At 42.1% G+C, this 27,577-nt stretch overlaps 1 protein-coding gene across 2 annotated transcripts; it reads left to right on the top strand.

Annotated features, from left to right (window-relative positions):
- Positions 1 to 3,129: 3,129 nt before the first annotated feature.
- Positions 3,130 to 27,406, top strand: LOC148012228 (putative boron transporter 2). Of its 2 annotated transcripts, XM_087669771.1 has the most exons (13): positions 3,132 to 3,905; positions 4,494 to 4,576; positions 4,660 to 4,852; positions 4,957 to 5,095; positions 5,190 to 5,355; positions 6,761 to 6,927; positions 7,063 to 7,236; positions 7,543 to 7,638; positions 7,723 to 7,860; positions 7,951 to 8,261; positions 8,345 to 8,615; positions 26,585 to 26,738; positions 26,825 to 27,398. In XM_087669771.1, exons 1-13 carry the CDS (start codon positions 3,790 to 3,792, stop codon positions 26,833 to 26,835), a joined length of 2,019 nt encoding a protein of 672 aa, XP_087525897.1. In that variant the 5' UTR covers positions 3,132 to 3,789; the 3' UTR covers positions 26,836 to 27,398. The 2 variants fall into 2 exon arrangements, with proteins under 2 accessions (XP_087525896.1, XP_087525897.1); XM_087669770.1 differs by having other exon boundaries at positions 3,130 to 3,905; positions 7,543 to 7,860; positions 26,825 to 27,406.
- Positions 27,407 to 27,577: the final 171 nt, after the last annotated feature.

Raw genomic sequence — 27,577 nt, forward strand, 5'->3', positions numbered from 1 at the left:
TGTAGTGTGCCACTCGAGTCTTCTTTGGCACTTGATGCAACTATGCTCTCAAGTCTACTTTCAATTTCTCTTCGGTACTCAGATCCTCTCTTATCAACACAAGTGGGCCTACCTCAGTGGTGTCGATAGGCATATTAAATTGACCTTGATTCCTTGTCAAATAGATGACTTGATGGTAAGGCTAATATTCTTTGGCAATTGGGTTATTTTCTTCTGCATATGCTTCTAAGATTTTCATTTTAAACACTCTTTAGTTTTGACACATGTCTTGTTTTTTGAGCCCCTTTAAAAATGCTATTTTCTCCCTTTCCGTTTTTCTAATATTACATTTTTCTTCTCTTACTTGGCTTGCACTCAAGATGCAATAATCTTACCCTTGCTTTTTTCTCCTTACTCCAAAGCGCTTACATGGTGCCTTATCCATATGTCTATTGTAGCCCCTTCTCTTCACACAAGCCAATCGATTCCCTTATGTAATGCACTCGACATATCCAAAATGTGATTTAGTTATGAAGAATGATCGATTTACTGCAACAATCTCCACTAAGCCCATTCGTACTCTCTACTATAACAGATATACGAATCAAACTTTTTTAAAGACTATTTGAGGATCTTATTGATTTAAATTTGTTATTTCTACGCTAGTCTATTCAAACCAAAAGATCATGCACCAATTAGTTTTCACAAATATGATTTCCTTCTCTATCTTATCCTAGTTGCATGGATTTCAAATTGAGTTAGAGATTGGTTCTTCACTTCTCAATCCTAATCTCAACATGTAGGCCTCTTATTTTGCCACTCGGTGGGAACGTGAGCGTGTAGAGTGTTTGATTTTGTTCATGTGTCGCGATGATGGAACCAAAAATGTCGAGCTAAACACATGACATGCAAGACTTTGAGGGAACTCCTATTATTTTGGGAGCTTTATTGTCCATGGACTTGACCATCTTTGACACGCTCTCTACTCTCACAACCATCTACTCTCCTCTCACTATCCAAACTAAACAAGAAAGTAAACGATTGAAGCTTGTAGTCAACTCGCCTTCTTACCTGTGTACACTCTTCAAGGTTCAACAATGGCCTCCCAATCTAAGCATTGCTCCCATGGTCCACTCCTAGCACTCTAAGTTCCTCTCTTGCACTCTCTCTTCCTCACAACTTTACTCTTAGCCCTCTCACCACAAATGGAAAGAGGAGAAGGAAGGCAAGATAAGAGCTTTACCAAGTCCCTTACAATCTCTCTCACATTCTCATTCTTGCTCACTCTCCATTAGTGAATAAGATGGATGGAAGCAAGAAGAAGAAGGAGACTCTTAATTTTGCACACACTCAAATGAGCTGTTGTATTCACTTTTTAGCTTTCATACCTAGGTTTGAGGTTTAGGGTTCCCTCCACGCCTTGAGCACCCTTCCCACTTTTTGGGCTTTTGATTAGTCTTCTTTGCTTTATGCCGACACTTTGAGTGAATTGGACCGATCCATCAACTGAATAGAAGATAACGTATATAACCTCTTGTATTCATGGGTCTTCTTATCTATTCCAATATTTTTTTATAATTTGCATTGCCTGGAATAACATGATGCAATTTGAAACATATAATCCTTCCTGGTTTAATTCTAGTGCATTGCATGATGCGCTTATGCTTGACTTGCATTCTCCTTTGACATTTATGGTTAACAATTGTTGTACTAGAGGAGAAGAGTACAATTGCTTCATTCCTTATACTCTTTTGTGATATTGACATATATTTTCCATTATGCTTAAAACATTCTATCCAATAGGTAGAAATTGATGACTTGCAATATCGCATCCTCAAAATGAAGAACATTATTGATTAGGACTTGGATGGCATTTTTCAAATGAAGTGACATATTTACGATACCGTTGCCCACATTATCTCACATACACATGCACGTACATGCGCGTGCGCATGCGCACACACACACACACACACACACACACACACACACAAGAGAGAGAGAGAGAGAGAGAGAGAGAGAGAGAGAGAGAGAGAGAGAGAGAGAGAGAGAGAGAGAGAGAGAGAGAGAGAGAGAGAGAGAGAGAGAGAGAGAGAGAGAGAGAGAGAGAGAGAGAGAGAGAGAGAGAACACTAAACCCTAATGGGAGGGAAACATGCCATTTATGAGTAATGTATTTGTGTAAGAGGACTTAGTGAGAAAGCAAGCCATTTCTCCAAGTGTTTGATTGGACCACGAGTTGCCTCCCTTATCAAACACATAAGTAGCACTGGTCTTGTAGCGTGTGCATTAGTATTTAGGGCCACACGTGTAGTGCGTGCCACATGTGTACCCACCATCGTAACAAGAAAAATCAAGACATGATTGATGCTTAAGCTTTTAGATATAGAAAGATACAGAGGGGCTCAACTTGAAACGATTCGAATAATCGATTTTTAGAAAGTAAAATCATGACTTTTGTATAGGTTTCAAATTTACGAGCTAAGGAAAAATTCTCACCAAATGTAATCACTATGGGAATAGGGCAAGCTGAAAGAGAAAAAAAGATGGGGGTTGAAAGAGATAGGAACTAGATCGAGGTTGGTTTACAGACCAAATGATGGATGCCCAACCTTTGCCTAGAGTGCGGGCATGCAAATTTTAAAACTGGGCATGGACAAGGGCACAAAGCCTTTACACACCAAAACGACATATTTTGTAAAAAAGTGAAAAATAATATGTTTATAAAATTTTTGATTAGTTGCAAATGTAAAAAGTGCACCTTTGTTTGTCACTTTACAAACTAGGCAGGGGAGACTCCCCATCAAAACATGGCAGATGCCTCTAACCCTTAAAGAAGTACTTGGATTGGTTAATGCTTGCAAAGTGGGCGTCCGCCTATGCCATTTGGTGTGTAACCAGCCTAAAGGGCGAGGTAGCAATACGGGGACAAGGCAAAGGGTCAAGGGGCATGTGAACACAAGCTTTTGGAGGCTGAGATTCTGCACATAAAAGTACACCGTCACACGAATCCCATGGTGGCATTTTAAGAGAATCTTATATAAATGGGAAAACGGAAAGGAGCTCGCCATGGTGGCATTTTAAGAGAATTTTAGATAAATGGGAAAATGAAAAAACAAAACGGAAAGGAGCTCGCCAACTTCTGGCATGCAGCCGGAACTTGGAAGCCTTTCATCTACTTCTACCTTGGTACAAGAGACCATTCATGCGTGTCTCTGCGCACAATAACCTCCTGTGTCGTGCTGCTCTCTCTCTCTCTCTCTCTCTCTCTGTGGGTGGAGTCTGGACTCTGCGTCTCCCGGGAAATGGCATCCGTCTGGTCCCTCTCTCGGGGTTTGAAGCCCGGGCTTCTCTCTTTTCTCCGCTGAACCTGCCTTCTTCACCTGCAGATTTTTGTCGGCCATTTATTCCCCTCTCCTTCCCCATCCCCAGGCTCTCCTACTCCATACGCCATGCATTTATGGCACAAACCCTAGCTGTCAGCAACTAAAGTGCCCGCGGCCCGCCTTCATCAGTGTCCATCGTGCTTCCATCCAGCACTCCCTTCTGTTTTCCATATCCTCCTCTAGCTCTTGCTCCAACTCATCTCATCCTTTCTTGACTGATGATTCTCAGTCTGCTATCATCTAGTGCGCCAGCTTCATAGCAGCATTTGATCCTGTTTCTCCATTCACCTCCAAGAGCTAACAATCTTTCCTCTTGGGACAATCGTTAAAAATAAATAAATTAAAAAATCGAACCAAGCTCTACATTTCTCAGCAACACACTGGAAGTCCTGCAGGCTATTCCAGGTTGATGCCCGGTTGTGGCTATGGCCATCGCAATGGAGGAGATATTTGTTCCCCTTCGAGGAATAAAGAACGACCTGAGAGGGCGGCTCCCCTTCTACAAGCAGGACTGGACCAGCGGCTTCAGCAGTGGCTTCAGGTGCACATTTCATTCTGCTCAAGCTCTGCAGAGCTTACATTGCGTCTAGTTTTGCAGATGTTTATGGAATCTTTGTCAGGTTAGTGTCGCCTTTGATCCTGCAAGTTTGCGCCATCGAATGATCATGTTTCATTATATACAACACCAGTTAAAACTTGTCCTCTTTTGCCCACCTATGCTTTCTCAGCATTTCTATGAATGGACGAACACTCTGCATATTTTGAAACCTTCATTTTGCCTTGTAGGAGGAATCTGTTCACGGGTAATGTCCTGCCAATTAATTCCCAAATTTCTTTTGTGGTAGCTTGCCTTGCCTGCATTGTGTGCGAATCCATAATGAGCTGTAGGAAATTGACTTTTTTAATTTTAGGACAGGTAGTTGCTATACAGTTGTGTTGAGAGTATGCACAGTGAATCGTAAGCTTCTCTGGATGTAAAAAATGTGTTGAAGGGTGAGATTGGGTGGTTTTCTGTCAATTTATGTTTTGGAATGAACGAATAGAGGATAATTATCAACCATTCTTATCACATACTACGCTTTCAACACCCTTAATAAGTTCTCAACCTTCACTATCGATCAACTTGCAGAATCTTGGCGCCAACCACCTACATCTTCTTTGCTTCAGCAATGCCTGTCATCTCATTTGGAGAGCAGTTGGACCGGGATACAAGTAAGGGTTGTATGAGCTAGCAAGTTCAGAAAGTGGATGTTGAGACTTTGTTGGGCTTGACAACAAGTTCTGTTTTCAAACAGATGGAGCCCTAACAGCTGTTCAAACACTGGCATCAACATCTCTGTGTGGAATTATACATTCATTGATGGGTGGTCAGCCTTTGCTGATTCTTGGAGTAGCTGAACCTACTGTCATTATGTATACATTCATGTACAATTTTGTCAAAGACAAGTCAGAAATCGGGCCAAAGCTTTTCTTGGCTTGGACTGGATGGTGAGTTTCCGTGTCAGGACATGATTCTCTAACTAATGCGTGATAGTATGTGTAAGTTGAAGCCTGTTGGTGCTAAATAATTGCTTTGCACTGCATCTTTGCAGGGTCTGTATATGGACTGCATTGCTACTGGTTCTCCTAGCAGTTCTTGGTGCATGTTCATTGATTGATAGGTTCACTCGGATGGCTGGAGAACTTTTTGGCTTGCTCATAGCCATGCTATTTATGCAGGAAGCAATCAAGGTATGAGGGTTCTCAAACGAGAATATGTCAATGCCCTTGATGTGTCTATGAGTCTGTAACTTGACCAATTTAACTGAGAGGTTCTGTTGCTCAGGGAGTTGTTGGAGAATTTTTCATACCTAAAAGGGAAAACTCTTTTCTGGAAGAGTTTCAACCTGCTTGGCGATTTGGCAATGGGATGTTTGGCATCATCCTCTGCTTTGGTTTAGTGTTGACAGCATTGAGAACTCGAAAGGCACGCTCATGGCGTTTTGGGCCAGGTACAGTTCACATGGATATTGCTGCAATGATGTCATTCATGCAGTTACTATTTGACCGTCTTCAATGTGACAAATCAAGATACACTTTTCTTGTCTCTTGATGTTGATGAGTGAATGCATTGTGTTTACCCCATCTGTCCAAATGTAGTCATGTGTACTTCTACCTGACTTGGTGAACACACCACCTGTCTCTTCAGAGATTTGCCCTTATTCACAAGGATTTCCTCCCTGATCTTCAAACGTCAGCTTCAAAAATCAGATTCTGTCTGCTTGGACAATTGCTGGTGGCAATTAAGCCATGTAAGCTATAGCAATGATGTGTCAGAGAGCTGATGGGAAAGCTGTGCAGCCTTAGATGTGGACCATAATGCTATACAGACTTGTCTACTCACACTAATCAAACACAAAAAGGTCTGCTGTCACAGTGCAAGCTTGCTGCCAAGGTGAACAGCAATAATGTAGGGACCTTCAGCCTTATGGACTGTACATGGCTGTGTCAGACCCCCGTAACTACATCTCACCGTCTAGATTAACCAAGTAGTGACACTAGTGATTAGCTCCTATCTGAAGGTACTGTGCCTCTGTCCACTGCGTACTTTGAGAAGTTTGGTTTGTGAATCTGCTGAACTGCTGTCTAGAAACAAGAATGTGACCCAAGCAACTGCCCCCAAGTTGGTATCATAGTTTCAGCTGTAACATGGAACTTGAAGGCCAGTTTGAGGGCTCGATGATTCTTTTCTATGGAGCTTTATGCAAATTTTCACTGTAACACCACATATTGAAGAATTTGGGAATTTTCATAAAGTTTGGGAATTTCTAAGGTGATTAATATTTGGACACATGGTCAAATCTTATCTCCTTATTTGAAGGAGAAATTTTTCTTAGATATAATATAATCAATACCCTCAAGTCCCACCCTCAAATATGGGATTAAGATTCAGCCACCTGGTCAAATCTTTACTTCTTATTTGAAAGTGAAATTTGGGAAATTCTTAAAATCTCTAATATGGTATGTAACAGTTCAGCTGTCGTAATAATCAAACATATCGGTGATCACTAGCTTCTCTATTGCCACTAATATTAGTGTATCAATCATACTGGAATCATGACCATTGTATGTATTCCAACAGCAAAACATACTGGAAGCTTCAAGTTGAATCAGACCCAATATGATTCTGTGCCCTTCACTTTGCTGTGATAATAGGCATTCCTCATATCTAAAGGTGTTTGTGTCACATGAGGTTGAAGAACTACATTCACGTTGTGCTGTAATGCTCTCGATGCAGTTTAAAGCAATGGTGCATTTTGTGCAGTGCTTTCACCAGGATGCTCTTCTTAATTTGGGAGTTTTGGTACGTGCAGATACGAAAACCTTTAATCCTTGTGTTTGTTTTCTCGTTTGCAGGTTGGTTTCGTGGATTTGTTGCTGATTATGGAGTGCCTTTAATGGTTCTCATATGGACTGGAGTATCATACTTTCCCTCTGGTCATGTAGCTGAAGGCATTCCTCGGCGCCTTTTTAGTCCTAATCCTTGGTCCTCTGGTGCAGCGAAAAACTGGACTGTCATAAGGGTGACTATGCTACAAAATTTATTCCCCTTTATTATTGAAGCTTGTGTTTGATTCTACATTGCTTGACTTCTTTTTTGTATATGTAGTATTTTTGACGCATGACATTTTGACCTTCGTGTGGCATCCATTGAACAGGAAATGTTGCAGGTCCCAGTGCTGCATATTTTCAGTGCTTTTATCCCAGCGACAATGATAGCTGTTCTTTATTATTTTGATCACAGTGTTGCATCCCAGCTTGCTCAACAAAAGGAATTCAACCTGAGACGACCATCAACTTACCATTACGACCTTCTGCTCTTAGGCCTTTTGGTAATATACTCGAGGGTTTCTGCTGTTGCTGAATTTTTCTTTCAGATTTCTGGCCTTGTCTGAAGTGCTATATCCATTAATAACTTCGTTGTTTCAACTGCTGCTGGTACTACTGTGCTTACCCGACCAATCTGCATTAAAGTTTTAATGCATCAGTCTTCAACTCTCATAGTTATTAAAAGGTTTAAATGATTCTATCATGTGCTCGTACTATCAAAAATCTTCTCTCTGTCAAGCTACTGTATGTTTCATAGTTTTGGTTTATATAAGTGTCAAGTTGGTTTTATTATACATAGATTGCTGCAGGTCACTTTATGTGGGCTACTTGGTATTCCTCCTTCAAATGGTGTTATTCCACAGTCACCGATGCACACAAAAAGCTTAGCCACTTTAAAACATCAGGTAATGACACTGTTGCTGTGGCATGTCTCAATTTTGTCTTCACTTAAGCCAGGTCTCAATCATAATGTAATGTTTTGTTTGCAGCTTGTGCGAAACAAGCTTGTAAAGGTTGCCAGGAAAAGTATGCAGCAGCACTCCACGTTGTCACAGATTTATGGCAGTATGCAAGAGGCTTACAAGCAGACAGGGACTCCCCTTGTGTTGCAGCCTCCTTCCTCTCGTGTATGCGCTTTCAAACCTTCTGTTACTTTCAGAACTAATTTCAAAGTTTAAGGTAGAAAGCCTGATAGATTATGCCACTTTTCATATCAGATTTTAAAAGAGATGAAAACTGGTAACCTTCAAGTCAGTGGCAGTACTGATAGTCAGATAGATGAGTCGGTTTTTGATCCAGACAAGGATGTGGATGAGTTGTTACCTGTTGAAGTGAAAGAACAGCGGCTGAGCAATCTACTGCAGTCAATAATGGTAGGTGGGTGTTTAGCTGCAATGCCTGCTTTGAAAAAAATTCCCACATCTGTCTTGTGGGGTTACTTTGCTTTCATGGCCATAGACAGTTTGCCTGGCAATCAGTTTTGGGAAAGGCTTCTGCTGCTTTTCACTTCTGCTGGGCGACGCTACAAGTAAGTATTCCTCACTGATTAGTATGGTCTCTGTAATTTTGCTACAGGCCTTCGAATCACTAAATGTGCTTTTTTTGCGGCAGAGTGTTTGAGCAGACACACATCTCTTTTCTGGAGACAGTCCCATTCAAGACAATTGTTCTCTTTACAGTCCTTCAGCTGGTGTATCTTCTTGCATGTTTCAGTCTTACTTGGATACCACTAGCAGGAGTTCTATTTCCTCTCCTAATTATGCTACTTGTTCCTGCCCGTCAATACATACTGCCGAAGTTCTTCAAAGGTCAACATTTGCAAGAACTAGATCAAGCAGAGTACGAAGAAGCACCAGCCCTGCCTTTCAATAGGGCTGCTAGGGTAAGTGAATTTTTAATATTACCCTATTAAATATTTTCTAACTTACTGAATTGATGCAATTATTACATTTGTTTCACACCTTTGGATCTCTCTAACTTGAGCAGAGATTAATGGGAAATAGATTCATTTCCCCAGTGCTTTTGTTGTAATTCTGACAAAGTATACCTCTCATTAAATAAAATGTGCTTGTGCTGCATGTGCCTTTGAGCATTGCTTTTTGGTGGTGGCATTCTTTGCAACTGATTAGAGGTTAACTGTTTTGCTGCTATAGTTCCAGTTGATATGTGATGGTGGATAAGTGCATTTCAAAAGTCTAGAGTAGGTCTTACAAGGCGTACATGGTTTTTTCCCAGCAAACTTTTTTGAGTCCTAGCTGGAAAATTCGCATTTATAGAGGCACTTGTGGATGGACTGTGTGAGAGTCATAGTTTGTCCTTTCAAGGTTCTTTATATTGTCCACAATAATTGATTTATGAGAGTGTCAAGTTGTTGAAGCAAAACTATCTTTTCAGGTCAGGAGTGTCATTGGCAAATTTAGCTTGGTGGAAAGCAATGTTGGATGGATCGTGGTAGTAGTGTGACTGTTGGATAGATAGAGTTGCTACTTACTTACCAGTCGCAATTGGCTCTACAGTCTAAACATCTTAATGGGATGCTGAATTGGGAGCTAAATAAGACTAGGGAATCTGATTTAGAGTCAAGATTTATCATAATCATGGGGGAGACCATACAGTTATTCCTTCTCCAGTGCCTTTTATAAAGTGCAGTTCGTGCTCACACACAGGGTGCTACCAGACCTGCTCTTTGCTTTCTTCTTTTGTACTTATTTCCAGGTTGTGAGCCTTCATTGGACTCTGGCAAGGACATCTGGAGGTCTAAACACTCTCATCTGTTACTCCTTGGCTCATGACAACAGCCTTCATCATAGGCATATCGGGTGGAGATTACCTATTCTCTCTGTCCAGCAGCTGGCAACATTTCCCTGCATTGTATGCCTGATGGCACATTTCAGCCTTGGGCAGACAGATTTCAGCTTGGGCAGAATGGTTAATGGACAAGCAGACCAGGGTGACCAGGTGGCATATTTGCTGCAGTTGGACCCTTTTTGTTTCATGTTGGCCACTTTTCTAGGCAGCAGGTTGGCCAGTTGCTGATCCCATAGGCTCTTTATAGCCTTTCCCTTTTGGGTACTCATTATTGTGATCAGTCCCTCCTTTACTCCTTGCTGTCATGATCATCTTTCAGCCATAACAGTCACTTTCTCTCTCCTTGGATTCTCACTCTTACTTTTGCAGCCAGGCAGCCCCACATGATCATATTTGAGTTTTGTTTCCTCCTTACTTACATTGTATCATTTGCTAAGCATGTTGTATGGAGAGTTTTCGGATAGTCGTGTTCTCCTTAGCTGCTGCATATTCCCTCCTTTCAGCCCTCTCCTCAACTTGATTGTGCTTGTATACATGGAGGCTCCATTGAGAACACAATCGGTGGTTTGTGGACAGTGGTCTTCTCCAATAAATGCAACCTTGCTTTTGAAGGATTCAAGAAGTTGGACTGCTATTATTGGCAAGCGTGTGGATCAAGAGTTCAATTAAGACATGGTGAAGACTCTCACGAAGATCAATGAGCTTGTGAAGTATGTCACCAAGATTGTTGAGATCAAGAGGATTGATGAAAAGGCTTGTGATTGTGAGGACCAATGTGAAGGTTAACATGATTGTGACACGGATGGCATCCCAAGTGTAGATGCTTGACCTTTCCAATCTTTTCCTTGACTAGAAGTTGGATGGGGCCAATTATGCCATTCGTTCATGCAAGATTGAGGCCATCATCGATACCTTCAATCTAGGGGATTTTGTTGCAGTCGCTTATCCTTGATCTATTGTGGATCCTTGTTTGAGTGCTTTTGTGGATTTAGCAATCCTTTGCAAGAGACCCAATTCTTGTGTGCACATTGTGCTCCTCTCTTATTAAATTGCAACTTTGTTTTTGTGCATGCCAGACGCATTTGCACTATTGTCAAGATTCATGTTTGATTGTTATTCTTATGCTAGGTCAAAGAACTCCTTTGTCGAATGACCCTTGAGAAGAAGTTGCAAAAGCTATTTGTGGGAGATTTTCCAACCTTGAAGGATCACACAGTACAACAATAGAGATTTAGGATGAGTTAGCATGTGTTTGGAAGATCACCTTGTTGGATGATATGGTAGTAAAACTCTTGTCACATCTTTTGTTTGCCAACTATGATGCCTTCCGCACCAATCTCTCAATCTCATGTGTGGGATACCATCACATGGGAGGAGTTAGTTGAGATGATCTAGTAGGTGGATGTGCTAGGAGATAGGTTCGGGTAGAGTAGGAGTACCCAATTTTTGGAATTATCATTTGATATCGAGTTTGACAAAGATAATAAGTGTAAGAGGTTTTTTGAGTGTCCTCAATGTGGGAAGGCCTCTCATTTTGAGAAGTGTTGGAAGAAGTATCCTCGCACCTTTGCCTTGGTACGAGCGATGAAGTGAAAGAGCTTGCCTTGTTATGATCAATTGACTTCCTTTACATTCATTGAATGGAGGTTTTCCCTCTACTTGCTTATCATTTGAGGAGCCTTGGCTTGTAGATACTTTGGAGCCATCCTTTGGTTAAGGTGTCAAGGTGTGAGCTTTACTATTCTTTTGAGCAAGTCCTCCTCATGCAGCTCCTTTACATGTCCCCATGGCCTCACCCATCTTGTACAAGCTACTGTCCATCCTATAGAGCTATTGCATCCCCACCATCTCCTCAAGTGGTTTCTTTGGAGTCTCTATTCCTTTTAGAGGGTGAGGGTGATATTGATATGACATGGCTGTGGATTCCCTTGTCTTTTTTAAAATTTTGAAAGGTCATTTTTTAGAATATAGACATTTATATCATGCGATGGCTTAATTGTGAAGCAGCTGTGTTTGACATTGAAAGTGTTGGTATTTGCTGCCACATATTGCTCATTGTAACTTTATTCATTGCAACCTTTGCTCAGCCTAGGATAGTGCTTGTAAGAAGTGGGTAGTCTATTTTCTCACTGTTTAGAGGACTTTAGAGTTCATTAGTGACAATTAGCATACTTTGGTTCTTGATGTTGCTGCTCCTACACTCGCCAACTATTTAGCTATGCATAGGGAAAAGGAGGATTGAAGTCATGGATGCATGAAGCCAAGAAAAAGGAGGGTTAAAGTCATGGATGAGTATGGGTAGGCAGACTTGGGTGGCTATTTTTTGTTCCAGTCCAACTTGCAGTAAATGCAGGTGAGCCAATTTCACATGCACAGCTTATTTATGGTTCCCTTCCCACTCTCCTGCATGATTGTCATCGTTCTTTCCAACCTTACTTATGTTTTTGACATTTGTCATCATCCTCTTGCCTTGTGTCGAGCGTCCTCATTGATGCTTTGTGCTGCAAGTAAGGGGTGATTGATTGCAGCCTTATACCTTTGTGATCACTCATTCATTTTTTTGATTCCCTTGTGTTTCTCTTGTCTCCATCTTCTCTTTTTACTCCGAAGTCTTTGTTCTTTTCAGTTGCACATTCTCACATGGTAGCATTCGTCAAGATGCGGGCTGGATGTGATTGAAGTGGAGCATCTGTTTGTGCCGCAGCTTCTTGGGCAACATTGCCTTTGTGATCACTCATTCATTTTTTTGATTCCCTTGTGTTTCTCTTGTCTCCATCTTCTCTTCTTACTCCGAAGTCTTTGTTCTTTTCAGTTGCACATTCTTACATGGCAGCATTCGCCAAGATGCGGGCTGGATGTGATTGAAGTGGAGCATCTGTTTGTGCCGCAGCTTCTTGGGCAACATTGCCTCGGTGGCACATTGCTTCATTTCCATACAACAGGGTTTTCAAGCGCTGCATTTTCATCAGGCCCAGTCTTATAAGGCTATATTTTCATTAACAACAATTGTCTCCCCTTGCATTTTGCAGCTAGAAATAATCAACCTGTTGTGTTTTGACAGTTTATCCCCTCTTTTACTCGTTTTTGATAATTAGTAATTCTGGTTGCACAGCAGCCACGTGGGCTTCCTTTCAAGCTGAGATTATTGTTGAGATCATCTGCAATAATAGCCTCTGCTCGTATTTTTTGAAGGTATTTTGAAGAACATAGATTGTAGACCAATCCAATTGATAGGATTGTGTGGATCAGGGTTGCTAGAACTGTATCATTCCAATATGGTAGATTAAGAGTGAGAGACATTGATGACCTCCCATGTTGCGAAAGTGTCCCATCCAACTTTTCAAAGTCTTTACAAGGATCCTCAACTTTTCAAAGTCAATTAATGTCATGATCTCTATCATGATATTAATAGCCTTGATAATGATCCTCACAATCACAATTGTTCCAACACTGTTCTCTTTGATCTAGGTCATCGAGAGCTTATGTGATGGGCTCAAACTCTTCTCTCTGTTTAAGTTGTATAGATTTTGAGCTTATGCATGTTAGATGTGTTCATATTGTTGTAGATGCTTCGACTAGGTTTGTATCCCTCTATTCAAGTCCGAACATTCAGACATTGGATGACTCGAAAATTGAAGCTACAAGGAGAGATTCAAGATGATCTTGCATTGCTATAGAAGATTGTGGCTTTGGAGGAGCTTGTTATAATGCTTATGTCATATCTCTTGCCATTGAAATTTATGTTTCGGACTTGGGCTTTCCACTTCTCTCAGTTTATAGCCTCACAAGGCTTGGTACTTGGGTTGTCTTCACCGTGCATGCTGTTTGTCTTGAGGATTCTTCTATGGGGGTTGTTATTGCAATAAGTTGGCAGGAGAGCGGGCTTTACAAGCTCCATTTCCCTTCTCTTATGTAGGGTCCTCCAAAGCAGTTGTCTATTGCTACACCCATTCTTGCTTGTGTACTTTCTTTTCCATAGGTTCCTTCCCATCCCCTGTCAAGATTGTGGGAGAGAAGGAAGGAGTCTCACTTGTAGCTTTCTTGCTTGCACAATGGGGGAATACACACAAAGGTGGAGACTGAAAACAGTTTTCCTATTCTTAGTTGTGTAAGCCAAAAGAACTCTCTTACAAAGAAAATAGAAGAACCCTATATATGGGTCTCAAACCAAACTCAACTAAGGTGGCATACTAATTGAGCCACGAACTAGAGTAGATAAGGATAGCTGTCATCTAGCTATTATTCATGGGCGATGTACCAACCGCATCTGCAACTGACAAGTCGGTGACATAAATGCACAACGGTCACCTTGGCATATCACGAGTGAAGCTCGATATCTCAACACTCCCCCTCGAGCTCAATCCCAATTCTTGCACACCAAGCAAGTCTCTGAACTTGCGCAGCTTCTCTGCGCCCAATGCCTTCGTGAATATGTCAGCTACCTGATCCTCTGTGCTGACATAAACTAGATCAATAAGACCTAGTAAAACCCTCTCTCGCACATAGTGATAATGCACCTCAATGTGCTTTGTTCTAGCATGATAGACTGGGTTATTTGCCAAGTGTATACTACTCATGTTGTCACAATAAATGACAACTGGCTCATCTGTAGGCTGATTCATATCATAAAGTAGCTTATGCAACCAAGCTACCTCACATGCAGCCATTGTTGCACCCCTGTACTCGGCCTCTGTGCTCGACAAGGCAACTGTAGGCTGTTTCTTGCTGCTCCAAGTGACTGTAGCACTCCAAAAAGAGAACACATATCCACTGATAGATCGTCTATCAGAAATACTACCAGCCCAATTAGCATTAGTGTATCCATGTAAGTGTATCTGAACCCCAGTCTCATAAAGTAGTCCATACTGCAATGTGGACTTCACATACCTGAGTATACGTCTAGCCGCATCTAAATGCGGTTTTCTTGGAGCCTGCATAAACTGACTTACCAATCCAACAGCATAGCTCAAATCTGGCCTGGTAATAGTTATATAAATCAAACTTCCTACTATGCGTCTGTACATAGTAGGGTCTTTGAGAAGCTCACCTGCATCTGCGCTCAACTTCACATTCTGCTCCAAAGGAACTGAAATAGGCTTACAGCCTGTCATCCCATATTTGGATAGCATGTTTAATCCATACTGCCTCTGCAAGAGCTGTATCCCACTTGGTGATCTAATCACCTCAATGCCAAAGAAATAACGCAGCTCTCCCAAATCCTTCATCTCAAACTTCTGCTTTAATAGCATTTTCACATGAAGGATATCTTCATCACTGTCACCTGTCATAATCAAATCATCAATATAAATGACAAGTAGCATAATATCTTTCTCTGTTTTTTTCACATAAAGTGAGAAATCTGCCTTGGAAATCTGAAAGCCAATAGTGACAAGATACTGTCCTATCTTGTCAGACCATGCTCTAGGTGCTTGCTTCAAGCCATACAAGGCTTTCTTCAACCTGCAAACAAACTCAGGATGAATAGCATGCACAAAACCTGGTGGCTGCTCCATATATACCTCTTCTTGCAAATCACCATGCAAGAAGGCATTCTTTACATCCATATGATGTAAAGACCATTCCTTTGATGCAGCCATAGCAATGACTGCTCTTACGGTTGCCATCCTTGCAACCGGATTGAATGTTTCTTCATAATCAATGCCATAGGTTTGTGCATACCCCTTGACTACTAATCTTGCCTTGTATCTATTTACGGAACCATCTGCATTGTGTTTCACCTTATAAACCCACTTACAGCCAATTGCATTCTTACCTTTAGGCAAAGGTACCAATTCCCATGTAGCATTTATTTCCAAGGCATCCATTTCTTCATCTATGGCTTTTTTTCATTTTTCTTTTCCCATGGCTTGCTCAAAAGAAATGGGTTCTGGTTCCTGTATCACTTTGACCATATAGGCATAGTGAATGGCTGTAAATCCATCATATTTCAGTCTATCCACAGGATACCTAGCTCTGGTAGATCTGCGCAAAGTAGGTTCACTCCCAGGTGCTCTCAAAACATCCCTGGTCTTCCTCACTTCAGGTGTAACAATAGAAGGAATATCCAACTTATCATCAATGCTCTGTCCTGAGCCACTGGATTCACCATCCACATAAGAGTGACCTGCATTTACATCAAACATGGGTTGATCTACCTTCTCTTTTTCTTTTCGTGAAACTTGCATACCACTATCTGCATTGCTTTGAGAAGATTCTCCTGATCTCAATCTGCATGTCCATGGTAAAGAATGTGAACCACTGCTAGAGGATGCTCCAGGTCCACTAATATCTTGTGACTGCTACTGTGAATTCTGTGCAGCATTACCATTTTGTGCATTTACATTATCAATTACATTTACTGGTTTATATCAGCTACTCATCTCATCAAAAACATCTCTGCTCACTGTAAACTTACGAGTAGAAGAGTTATAGCGTCTATACCCTTTTTGCTGCAAAGAGTAACCAATAAAGATGCACTTCTCAGCTTTTGGATCCAACTTGGATCTCAACTCATCTGGCACATGTACATAGGCAATGCAGCCAAAAATTTTCAAATGAGAAATATCTGGTTTCCTACCAGTATACCTCTCCTCTGGAGTCATTCCATGTATTGCTGCAGTGGGAGTCCTGTTCATTATGTAGACTGCTGTAGCAACCGCTTCAGCCCAATAAAAATCTGGCAGGTCTTTTTCATTGAGCATGGCACGAGATATCTCTCTAATATGTCTGTTTTTCCTTTTTGCAATTCCATTTTGTTGTGGGGTATGACTGCATGAATATTGTTGCTTTATGCCATGCTCTTGCAGGAACCTTGCAAACTCATTTGAGAGGTACTCTCTCCCTCCATCTGATCTTAGACATTTTATTTGCAGGCCTGTTTCTTTTTCAACCATAGCTTTAAGAGTTTTGAAATGCCTAAAAACTTCACTTTTTTTTTTATAAAATACACCCAAACTTTTTTGCTATAGTGATCAATAAAAGTGACAAAATAATGACAGCCTTCAAGAGATGCAGCTTTAGTAGTCCACACATCAGAGTGGATTAATTTCAATGGCTTCTTACTCTCTTGAACATGTCTAGGAAATGGTTTCCTTGTCTGTTTTCCAAATTGGCACGCTTTACATACCTTATGCATTTTTGCAACCTTGAATTTAGGCAATCCTGCAACAATATTTTGGGCCTGTATTGATTTAAGTCGCTGTACGTTAACATGACCAATGCGTTTATGCCAGATATCAATATCTGCAACTACACCGGTCCCATGTGCAAACATTGCTGCACTCAATTCAGACATGTCTGCATCTAACGTAAACATTCTGCCCTTTTTCTTTCCTTTTGCTATTAAGCGACCTTTATTTTTTATATCCTCAACAAAACATCCATGAGGATTAAATCTGACCTGCAAGCCCTGCTCAACTATTTGACCAACAGAAACCAGATTCTTGGTGATATTCGGGACATGAAATACATCGGACAGGTATTTCTTTTTCCCATCCTGCATAGACAAATGAATTTTTCCAATTTGCACAATAGGATGTGCAGTATCATCACCAGTCTCCACAAATCCTGGTTTTTTCATTTTGCTTGCATCCTCCATCCATTCTGTATGACCTGTCATGTGGTTTGATGCACCTGAGTCAACATACCACACTTCGTTGCTTTCTTCTGCACTCGTCACAGAATTGTTCATGTGCTGCATCATAAACAAATGCTCATTTCTGTCATCACCCTGTCTACTAGAAGATGCATAATTTCCTTGTTGCAGTTTTTCATTCATGATGTCATTCTGTTTTTTATAGCAGTCTTTAGTCATATGACCCATTTTACCACAGTAATAGCATTCAACATTGCTGTTAGCATTTTGGCCTCTTTGCCATCCACCACGATCTCTTTGGCTCCCCCTGCCTCTAGAGTTACTACGTCCTCCTCCATAGGATTGGTTTTCTTGAGTCTGCTGCATATTCTGATTTCTACCACGGTCTCCAAATCGGCCTCCTCTACCTCTGTCTCTACCTCTTCCAGCATTTGAGTAGAAGACAGTTTCTTTTGAAGTTCCTCCTGAAGAAGATGCACCACCATTTCTTTGCTCCTCAGAAATTAAAAGAGCAATCAACTCCTCAAAATCAGAAAATCTTTCACAGATGAAAATGAATGTTCGGAACTGTGCATAATCCTTTCCTAGACCATTCAAGGTCATGGAAACTAAATCATCATCTTCCACTGGCGACCCAATGGAAGCAAGTGCATCTGCAATTTTTTTCACCTTCATGTGGTAGTCATTGATGCTCATATTTTCTCTTTGCACATTATGCAACTCTTGCTTGAGCTGCATTTTCCTTGCTTGCGTATTTGTGCTATACATTTTTGACAAAGTATCCCATGCCTCCTTTGGCGTACTTGCATCTTGAATATGCACAATCATAGAGTCTGAAATACTGATAGACAGCTAATACATAACTTTCCTGGCTCTCTCATGCCATGCTTTAAATGCCTGTATTTGGTGTTGAATGGAAACATCAGGAAGAACTGGTTCTTCTTCATTTCCTGCAACGAATTCCCAATATTCTTTTCCCATAAGGAAATTTGTCATTCTAAACTTCCATACTTGGAAGTTGTTCTTGTCAAGCTTTTCAGTGACAATCTGTGAAAGAGAATCAGACGCCATTAAAGAACACTGCAAAAATTCCGTCACTGCAAAGAACACAACTTCAATCTCACAAGGGCTAATTTGCAAAACTGACGAAAGTGGTATTTGACCACACAGTCACTTCCTAGTGACGATTTTGCATCAACAGGCAACAGGGATAATTGTGTAACTCCCAATGTCTCTGCGCACGGGTATACGATGTAATTTCTACAGTAACTTTTCATCGACTTGTAGAACAGTGGTCGCACAGCATAAAATAGGGCCTTTTCCTGAGTGCGTGCAGAAAACTTCCGCCTCCAAAACAGGCCCCGAAATGGCCTCAAATAAAAATAACAGGGTCACCGAGAGATAAAGCCCTCTTGCTTCACCGCGAAGGGCGTCTCAACCTGAGACAATGCACTCTTGCAATTTTGGCTGTGCTACCTGCAGAGATTTGCTCCCAAAACAGAAAATGAAAGCAACACTGCTCCTCTTACCAGAACACCGCGAACTTGGTTTGCTTTCTTAAGCTCCTTACCACGAACAAGGCTCTGATACCATGTCAAGATTGTGGGAGAGAAGGAAGGAGTCTCACTTGTAGCTTTCTTGCTTGCACAATGGGGGAATACACACAAAGGTGGAGGCTGAAAACAGTTTTCCTCTTCTTAGTTGTGTAAGCCAAAAGAACTCTCTTAGAAAGAAAATAGAAGAACCCTATATGTGGGTCTCAAACCAAACTCAACTAACTAAGGTGGCATACTAAGTGAGCCACGAACTAGAGTAGTTAAGGATAGCTGTCATCTAGCTATTATTTATGGGCGGTGTACCAACCGCATCTGCAACTGACAAGTCGGTGACATAAATGCACAACGGTCACCCTGGCATATCATGAGTGGAGCTCGATATCTCAACATCCCCTACCCTCTTCTTTGGTGGTTCCCTCGTATCCCCCATCCCTTTCAGAGGGGGATAACCTCGGTGATGCGGTTGTGGATTTCTTCGCCCCTATTATTTTAGAGGGGGCTTACCTAGATCGCGAGGAGTTTCTTCATCGATGGACTTCATCGACATTGGCATTCCCCTTGCCACCCCAGGATCCGTTTTTCCCTTGGCCTTACGCCACATCTAGGATTTGAGAGGGGGTGTCAGTAGTTATTTTTGTCATGCCTTGTCTACTGCTTGTGAGCCTCAGTTTTGAGTCAGATGAGGACTTCAGGAGCTTTGACTTGTCTATCACTTGTTTCGACGGAGGAGGTAGCTCATGCTAGAGCACTCAGTTTATTGCATTTCAGTGCATTTTCTCCTCTAGTTGGTATTTTATGTGCATTTCTTGGTGCAGTTTTTGCAATCTTCAACTTGCCTCACTTGTTCGACATTGTCTACTCTTTTTGAGATTTTTTGGAGCGTTAATGGCATTTTTACTAGTCCACTAGGGTACCCAAGAAGACCAATGCAAGCCCGAGAAGGATGAGACCAACCGAAAGCTCAAAGGTGCGGCTATGGCTATCAAAAGCAACACAATGTGGAAACTCCAATAGTCACAATGTGTGACCGGCCTTTCCTTTACTCAAATGTCATTGAAAGAATAAAGAATGAAGTGACAGTGATGGGTGCTTACCGCCTACAATGTGCAAGCACGGATATCATTAGTATAATAATACACAAGCAACTAGGCAGAGGCACCTTTAACCCCAACAATACATGCAACAAAGAAAGAGATGACAAGAGTGCACATGTAAGCAAATGTGATCTTGATCAAAAGAGAGCAAGAGTAAAAATGTGATGGCAGCAAATAAGCTGCATAGATATCAATGCTCCAATTCAACACACCCATATTTAGTATGAGATGCAATCGTCCAACATTCATCCTTCACACTATCTTAGAGTGCACATGTAAGCAAATGTGATTTTGAGCAAAGGAGAGCAAGAGTATGAATGTGATGGCACAAAACAAGCTACATACATATCAATGCTCCAATCCAACACACTCAGAATGAGTGTGAGACGCAATCATCCAACATTCATCCTTCCCATTGCCTTAGAGAACTCGTGGCCATAAAACAGCAAAAGAAACCCTGAATGGGTCTTGTTCAATTGGTAGGTCAACAAAGATTAGGTGTGCATTAAAGGGCACAATAAAAACATGATCTATTGTTCCCCACTCTAACTCAATGAGGGGGCTTCCAAGCAAGAGATGGCCATACTTCTCATAAGAGTATACTGAAAGGCTAAGGGAGAAAAGATGATGAGCAATCGAGGCAAAAGGTCCTCCTTAAGAGATCTATTGTGTCATCCCAAGCGGAACAATAGAAGAGCTCTCGAGCTTTGTATCAACTATCCACTACCCAGCATAGTCATACACAACTTCAATATCTAGTGTAAGCATTCAGCACCATGCTCCCAGTAGTAGCTGGGCAACTATAGCGGCACAAGTCAACCTCCCCTCAAAAGTGGAACTCTGTAAGTAGTCTCCTCAATGGCACATCCATTAGTCCACAACAAAACCTCCAAGGACACATGCTGATAAAATGTACAAACCTCACACATGTTCACAAACTTGGACCAACTTGAAAATGCAGTGGAATCAAAAGGACCAAAACCCACTGATCCTGGAGGTACAAGGCTGCAATCTGTCAACCCCTACACACAACACGGACCATCAGCAAGGCCGCCAATCACAAGGAAGGAGGATGGGGACAAAAAGATGAGGGAGGCTAGAGAGAATGATGGCCATAATGTGGTGAAGGTGGAGGCAACCATAAATAGGCTAATGACCAACCTGCATTAAATGCAGGTCAGACTGATCACAAGTAGTCCATTGGCATGAAAAATGGCTGCCCTTTTCTGCCCACCTGCACGGAGTATTGCTTCCCGCCACATGGCTGTAATGCCTGCCCAAGTCAAGAAAAATCAGCCTGCCCAGTGTTGTTGTTCATCAATGCCATGCACATGGCTCAAACTAAGACTCACAAGCAAGAGATTGCAATACAAGACACGTCTACTAACATCCACTCTCAAATCCCAAATGTGATAGAATGTCATAGAAGATGAAATGGATCCAAGGATGGAAAGTAGAGTACTAAGACTCACAAGCAAGAGATTGCAATACAAGACACGTGATGAAATGGATCCAAGGATGGAAAGTAGAGTACCACGACCAATGAAGTTTGTCAATGATAAATACCAACCAAGGAGTATGACCACCTCTCCAAATTAAAGCCCAATGCAACAGGCCACCATAGACTAACATGAGTGGAGAGACCTCAAGTGGCAATATCCAAAAGGAATGGGTGAGTCAAGCCTCAAACTCAACTAAGAGACTATAGAAAGGAGCTGCCGAAAGTGTCAAAATTTACCAAAAGATAACATCAAGGACCAAGGGCCAGGGATGGGCATGCAAATAGCATGGGATGGTGGCTCAATGACAAAGGAAAGAGGCCACCACATGAAGAAAAGGCCAAATGAAGATTGTAATCCCTCATGAGTCTTCTCACAATCTAGGGAATCCTTGTCTAAAAAAAGAAGGGCCTATAAATCGACACCCACATCTCCAAGATTGCCGCCATCTAGAACAGAGCGGGGTAAGGAGAATACCACAAAAGGAGATAATGGGGATGGGGTAGAACCTATGGAATAGGGATGTGAGAGTGCGTAACGGAAGAAGGAACTTGAACACAAAGAAAAAGAAACAATTTGCAAGAGAAGAAAAAAAGAAACCCACACCGAATAAGGAACCAATGCTGAATACAGAAGGACTGATCAATCCCTGCACGCAGCTCACAGCATCAATGAGGGCACCAGATCAGGCTAATGATGACGGCAGGACCGAAGACAAAGGAAGATGATAGAGTCGAAGTGTGCATCTGCCAAGGAAGGAGGGTACCCTTCAAGAGGAAGCTTCTCTGGGTCCTTGGGGATCTGTCACACTTAGTCAAAGCTTTGTTGCATCTTTCTAGTCCCTCTAGGACTGAAGTTGTCATCAGCATGGCTGCTCACGGGTCATGTTTCAGCTTCACCTTGGTCCAGAGCAGCTCTTCCAAGCCTTGGGCACTTAAAAAGGGTTCATCTAATGCATAGAAACATGCCTAAAGCTTGGCATTGAAGGCTTTGATCATTGGCTTTGGTTTTGAACGTTCATCTAATACATAAGTTCTAGGATTGTTATAATAGTTCACAGGCAGTGTCACATTAGCATTTGATGTTTATGCTTGGTTGGCACTAGTTGTTGATGCCATTTGGTACCCAATTGATGCCCAAATGTCAAGGAATGCTTAAGGATAAATAATGGGGGTGAGTATGTTTCACATGCCTTTGAGCAATTTTGTGACGAGTGGGGTATTAAACGTTCGTTGACTATCTCTTATATCCATTTTTAGAATAGTATGGTTGAGCGCATGAATAGGACTATCTAAGAGAGGGTCCGTAGCATGCTTAGCCAGATTAGCTTACCATAGCATTTTTGGGTTGAGGCAGTTACTACTACAATACATATCATTAATCAGTTGCCTTGCAGTGGTATTGACTTCCAAGTTGCAGAGGAGGTATGGACAGGAAACCCTTTCTCATATGCTCATTTACGTGTCTTTGGATGTGAGGTCTTTTGTTGTGTGCCCAAGGACAATGTTGTGAGCACTCCATAAATTATGTCTTGGTTGCAGATGTAGGAGAACCTCTCACCTATGATGAGGCTATGTGTAGGGGTGATAGTCACTCTTGGGAGAAGGCTATGCAGTTTGAGATTGACTCATTGCATAAGAATCATATGTGAGATTTGATTTTCTTGCCTAGTGGCAAGAGGGCTTTGCCTTGCAAGTGAGTGTACAAGTTGAAAAGTATCCCATGCAGGTATACAAGGCGAGATTGGTACCCCATGCAGGTATACAAGGCGAGATTGGTACCCCATGCAGGTATACAAGGCCAGATTGGTCGCAAAGGGTTTTAAGCAGGATCATGGTATTGATTTTGATGAGGTCTTCTCTCATATGGTTAAGATGACTATCTTACGCTTAGTCTTGGCTTTGGTTGTATAACTTAACTTGGACTTGTATCAGTTGGATATCAAGACGGCTTTTTTTACATAGGGACTTGCATGATGAGATGTACATGGAACAACCCAAGGGCTTTGCAGAGCCTAGCAAGGGACACCTAGTGTGTAGATTGAAGAAAAGTCTTTATGGCTTGAAGGAGGCACCTAGGGAACGGAACCACAAATTTGACGCATTTATGCAGTCACACGGCTACAATCCTAGTGCTATGGAATCGTGCTTGTATATAAGAAAGCTCGTGATGGTTCATTACTGATTTTGGTACTCTATGTGGATGACATGCTTTTAGCAAGGAAAGCTCATGATGAGCTAGATGCTCTTAAGGCTCGGCTCAAGAAGAGCTTTGAGATGAAAGATCTAGGATAGGCCTCTCATATACTTGGTATACGCATTACGCATGACATGTCTTAGAGACTACTCTATCTGTCATAGAAGTATATCCATAAAGTCATTGAGTGTTTTTGTATGCAGAATGTGAAGCCTATTGGTTGCCCATTGTTTTCTCATGTGAAGGTATCACAGGCCGATTGTTCGCAGATAGATGAGTGGAAAATCGAGATGGCCAAGTTTCCCTATGCATCTGTAGTGGGTAGTCTTATGTATGCCATGATAGCTATCCGTCTAGATATTGCATTTGCAATTGGTGTTGTGGCACGTTATATGGCTACACTTGGTAAGAGGCATTGGGATATCGTGAAGGGTATCACGAAATACTTGAAGAGCATTGTTGATATGTGCATATGTTATGCAGCCAGGATATAGGAGTGGTGGGATACATTGTCTTTGACTATGTAAGACATGTAAATAGTAGGAAGTCAAATGCACAGCTCTTTCTACTACATTTTGAGTATGTTGTTGCCACTGAGGCTTGCCAAGAGGCCATTTGGATAGGTCATTTGGTTGCTAACCTTGGTATTGCAGATGCTATCCCTACAATGCAATCGGATTCTACGAGTGCTATCCAATTAGCCAAGAGTTGGGTCTTCCATGCGAAGACGAAACATATTGAGGTGAGGTATCACTTCATTCGTGAGGTCATTGAGGACAGGTATGTTGATCTTGTCAAGATCTCAACAGACAAGAATCTTGCAAGCTTGCTCATGAAAAGCCTCTTTACAGAGCGCTTTGCCTTTCTTAGGAGGTTGATGGGCATTGGATGAGATGACATCTTTCCTCATCCTGTTGTATTTATGTATTTGTTGTACTGTATTTTTTTCCTTTTTCATTTCACTCCTTACTGCGGCACATTCGTTTTTAAGTGGGAGGTGGTTGGGGGTAAAGGTGCCTTTGCCTAGCCGCTCGTGTATTACTACATTGATAGTACCCACGTCTGTACATTGCATGCAGTGGGCGCCCATCACTGTCACTTCATTCTTTATCTTTCAGTGACATTTGAATAAAAGGAAGGCTAGTCACACACTTCGACTGTTAGAATTCTCACATTGTGTGTGTGTCTCTCTTGCTTTTGCTCCTTCCACCATAGCTCTTACTCCCACTCATGCATGTCATGCGTATGCGCACGTGCACACACACGCACACAATTTTTGTCCTCCCCCCCAATTGAAAGAAAGAGCACACTCTCCTTGTATGAGCAAACATCTCACTCAACATACACTGGAACTTTTCCCTTCTTCATGCAACCTGAGCCCATGCTCAGCCTTGCATGGCACAGTGATGCTCAGCATTGTACTCTCTCCTTGTACAATTTCTCAACTGCTTGAGTGCCATAGAGTACACTGCTGAGCATCAATTTTGCCATGCAAGGTTGAGGGGGTGTGAAGAATGGGAAAACTAGAGTTATTAAAGGGAATGAGATGTTTGCCTTTGTATAATGGGATCCTCAAAGTGAGGCATCTGCTTTTGTATAATGTGGCACCCCAAAAGTGCCATCAAGTCTGACTGCAAGCTGACTGCTGTTTCATATGCCATGTCAACTGTGTAGTCACTTCTGTGGTTGCCTATTGCTTCTGCCATGCATCTGACTGGTCTGCTTTAGTTGTCATGTCTGTTGCCATCAGCCCAAACAATGCTGCCTCTAGTCCAATCAGTCCTTCTCATTGGTCACACAATCTGCTCTCTGTCCTAGTGAATGCATTGCAATTGCCTTTCTGAATATGCATTAGATCTGCCTTCCTAGGTAGAGTTACAGCATCATTGCCTAGCCTGCCTGATAATCTGGTGCGGGTTTCAAAGCAGACAGTGTGACAAATGTGCACCACCATCGGCATAGCGCTTGCTGACTAGAGATGCTTGGTGGAGCTGCTGTCCCATGGGGATGCTGTGGAGCTGCTGTATTCAGAAGTGTTGTCTTCTGTTAGTAGCCACTTGTACTTTTGACTGTATTAAGGATCCAGAGGTTTGCTCTGCATGTGGGAGGGTGGGCAGTCACAGCAAAAGTGTCTAGGCCCTAGGGGAAGGGCTTCATATATACCGTTTGCTGATCACAGAAGCCAGGATTTCAGAACTGCCTGTGTATGCCGCAACACACAACATAATCTGCACTAATCTGTACAAGTTCCTGGGATTATATACTAGAAGTGTCTCCATGCAGTCCAAGGTGCTGGTAACCTGCTGGGTGTGACCTAGCCTGAAAGTTCTGGAACTAGCCTTCGCTGTTCTGTAGAGGAGTGCCAGACTAGCTGCTGGACTCTCATTTTCCTTCACACATGGAGTGTATTCCGAGGCACATACGAAGCTATCTGGAGTAGATTTGGAGAAGCACATTTGTTCTAGCAGTGTTAGCCAGAACTATGCCTAGAAAACTCTGAAATGTAGAAGGCTGAGCTGGCCTACATCTGCGACAAAGTACTTGACCCAAAGTCCTGCAATAATGGCTGTTTATAAGTGCACTGTAAGATAGGTGACCCAGTTGATAGTCTTGTGCACAAATGTAAGTGTCTGCCAAGCTTCCCGTTTCTGTTCTAGATCAGTGCAACAAGAGGGGCAGGAAATGTAGTGACCGTATGTTCATTAAAAATGCTGCCGACTGTTACAAGAGCCTGACAGGGAGGAGGAAATTGAGGTATCTAGCAACAAACAATGATGAAAGCCACCCTAAGTGAATGAAGCTCCCCACCACACTAATTAGATAACGGAGAAGTACACGACATGCCTTCTCATGCCTCAACTATTTTGAATGTAGTCTTCAGGCATGCAAGGAGCTGCACTAAGAACGTGTCCTTTCGCCTGTATACCCAAAAACAGATGCTCTACTGTAAAATGATATTGAACTAAGAACTCGAGCGGCCAAGGTTTGGCACTCTCCTTTTCGGCTTGTGTATTTGCCCTGCAGAGCAAAGGTTGGTCGTACATTGATGTGTCAAATTTTTAGCTGATTACTTTTGTTGTCTACATATAAAATATTTTCACCAGGAAGCAGAGCTTCATGGGTTCGGCAGAGCCAAGGAGTTGGATGCTCAGATCGAAGAGGGGGAATTGTTTGATGAAATTATGACAAACAGCCGTGGGGAGATCAAGCATCGCCATGGACCGTCTCTCTCAAGATCATCTTCTTTTAAAGCTTCAGGTGCGTGGCGACTCCGCAGTTTTTCAAATCCCGTGATGTAGGTCCTGCAAGACTGTATCTGACGTATGCTGTCTGACAAGCTGCAGGTGATGTGTGAAGGCGAAGCGGTTACTGTAGGTGGGTGCCCAAATTCACAGGTATGTCCTGTATGACAAGCGGGATGAATTGGTGCAGAAGCAAAGCAAGACCCTTCACCTAATTTCAATGAACTTGCATTCTTCTCTGCGTCGAGTTGTCTGTACATTTATACAGAACGAGAACCTAACCAGGTTCATGCAATCAAAAGCTTCGCAGAGAGCTGCTGCGCCAAACAGCGGTAAATTCATGCTGTTGCTGCATGCGACCTTCTTCAAACTGGCCCAAATGGGGCATGCACTGTTCTGTTTTTGGGTTAAAAACCACTATAAAGAGCGATTCTCTCTTATCTTTGTATATATCTGTGTACGCACATTCTTGTTTGTTTTCCTCGCACTCCTGGTTCTCACAATGCGTCTGCCATGGTAGGGTGAGGTTGATGAAATAGATGCGCTTCGCTTCTATCACTCCCCAAACCTCAAGGATGCTCTTTAAGCTTGTCGCATAGAAATCTTAATCAAATATCTAAGCCAATGTTTGCAATTCTATTCAAATGTGGAAGCTCGATATCCACTCACTGTATCTGTAAATCATAGCATCGGCAACGACCCATAATTTTTAGATGTTAGCATGCCGCCTTACACTCAAGTTCCAACACATTATGGGAGACAAATGGAGTCGTGCAGGATCGAATCACAGGGGAGCTACTAATGGCTAAAAAGCCTCAAAGATGTCTTTTAGATTCAATTAATTAGTATGCCTGC

Source organism: Lygodium microphyllum, chromosome 27 (assembly GCF_053477565.2).
Source record: "Lygodium microphyllum isolate KBCC chromosome 27, Lygodium_microphyllum_v1.1.10, whole genome shotgun sequence".
Classification (NCBI taxonomy): Eukaryota; Viridiplantae; Streptophyta; class Polypodiopsida; order Schizaeales; family Lygodiaceae; genus Lygodium; species Lygodium microphyllum.

Coding starts and splice junctions, on each gene's coding strand:
- LOC148012228 (XM_087669770.1), top strand. CDS start 3,790: ATGGCCATCGCAATGGAGGAGATATTTGTTCCCCTTCGAGGAATAAAG. Junction 5,096..5,189: donor TTATGCAGGAAGCAATCAAG/GTATGAGGGTTC, acceptor TCTGTTGCTCAG/GGAGTTGTTGGAGAATTTTT. Junction 5,356..6,760: donor CTCATGGCGTTTTGGGCCAG/GTACAGTTCACA, acceptor TCTCGTTTGCAG/GTTGGTTTCGTGGATTTGTT.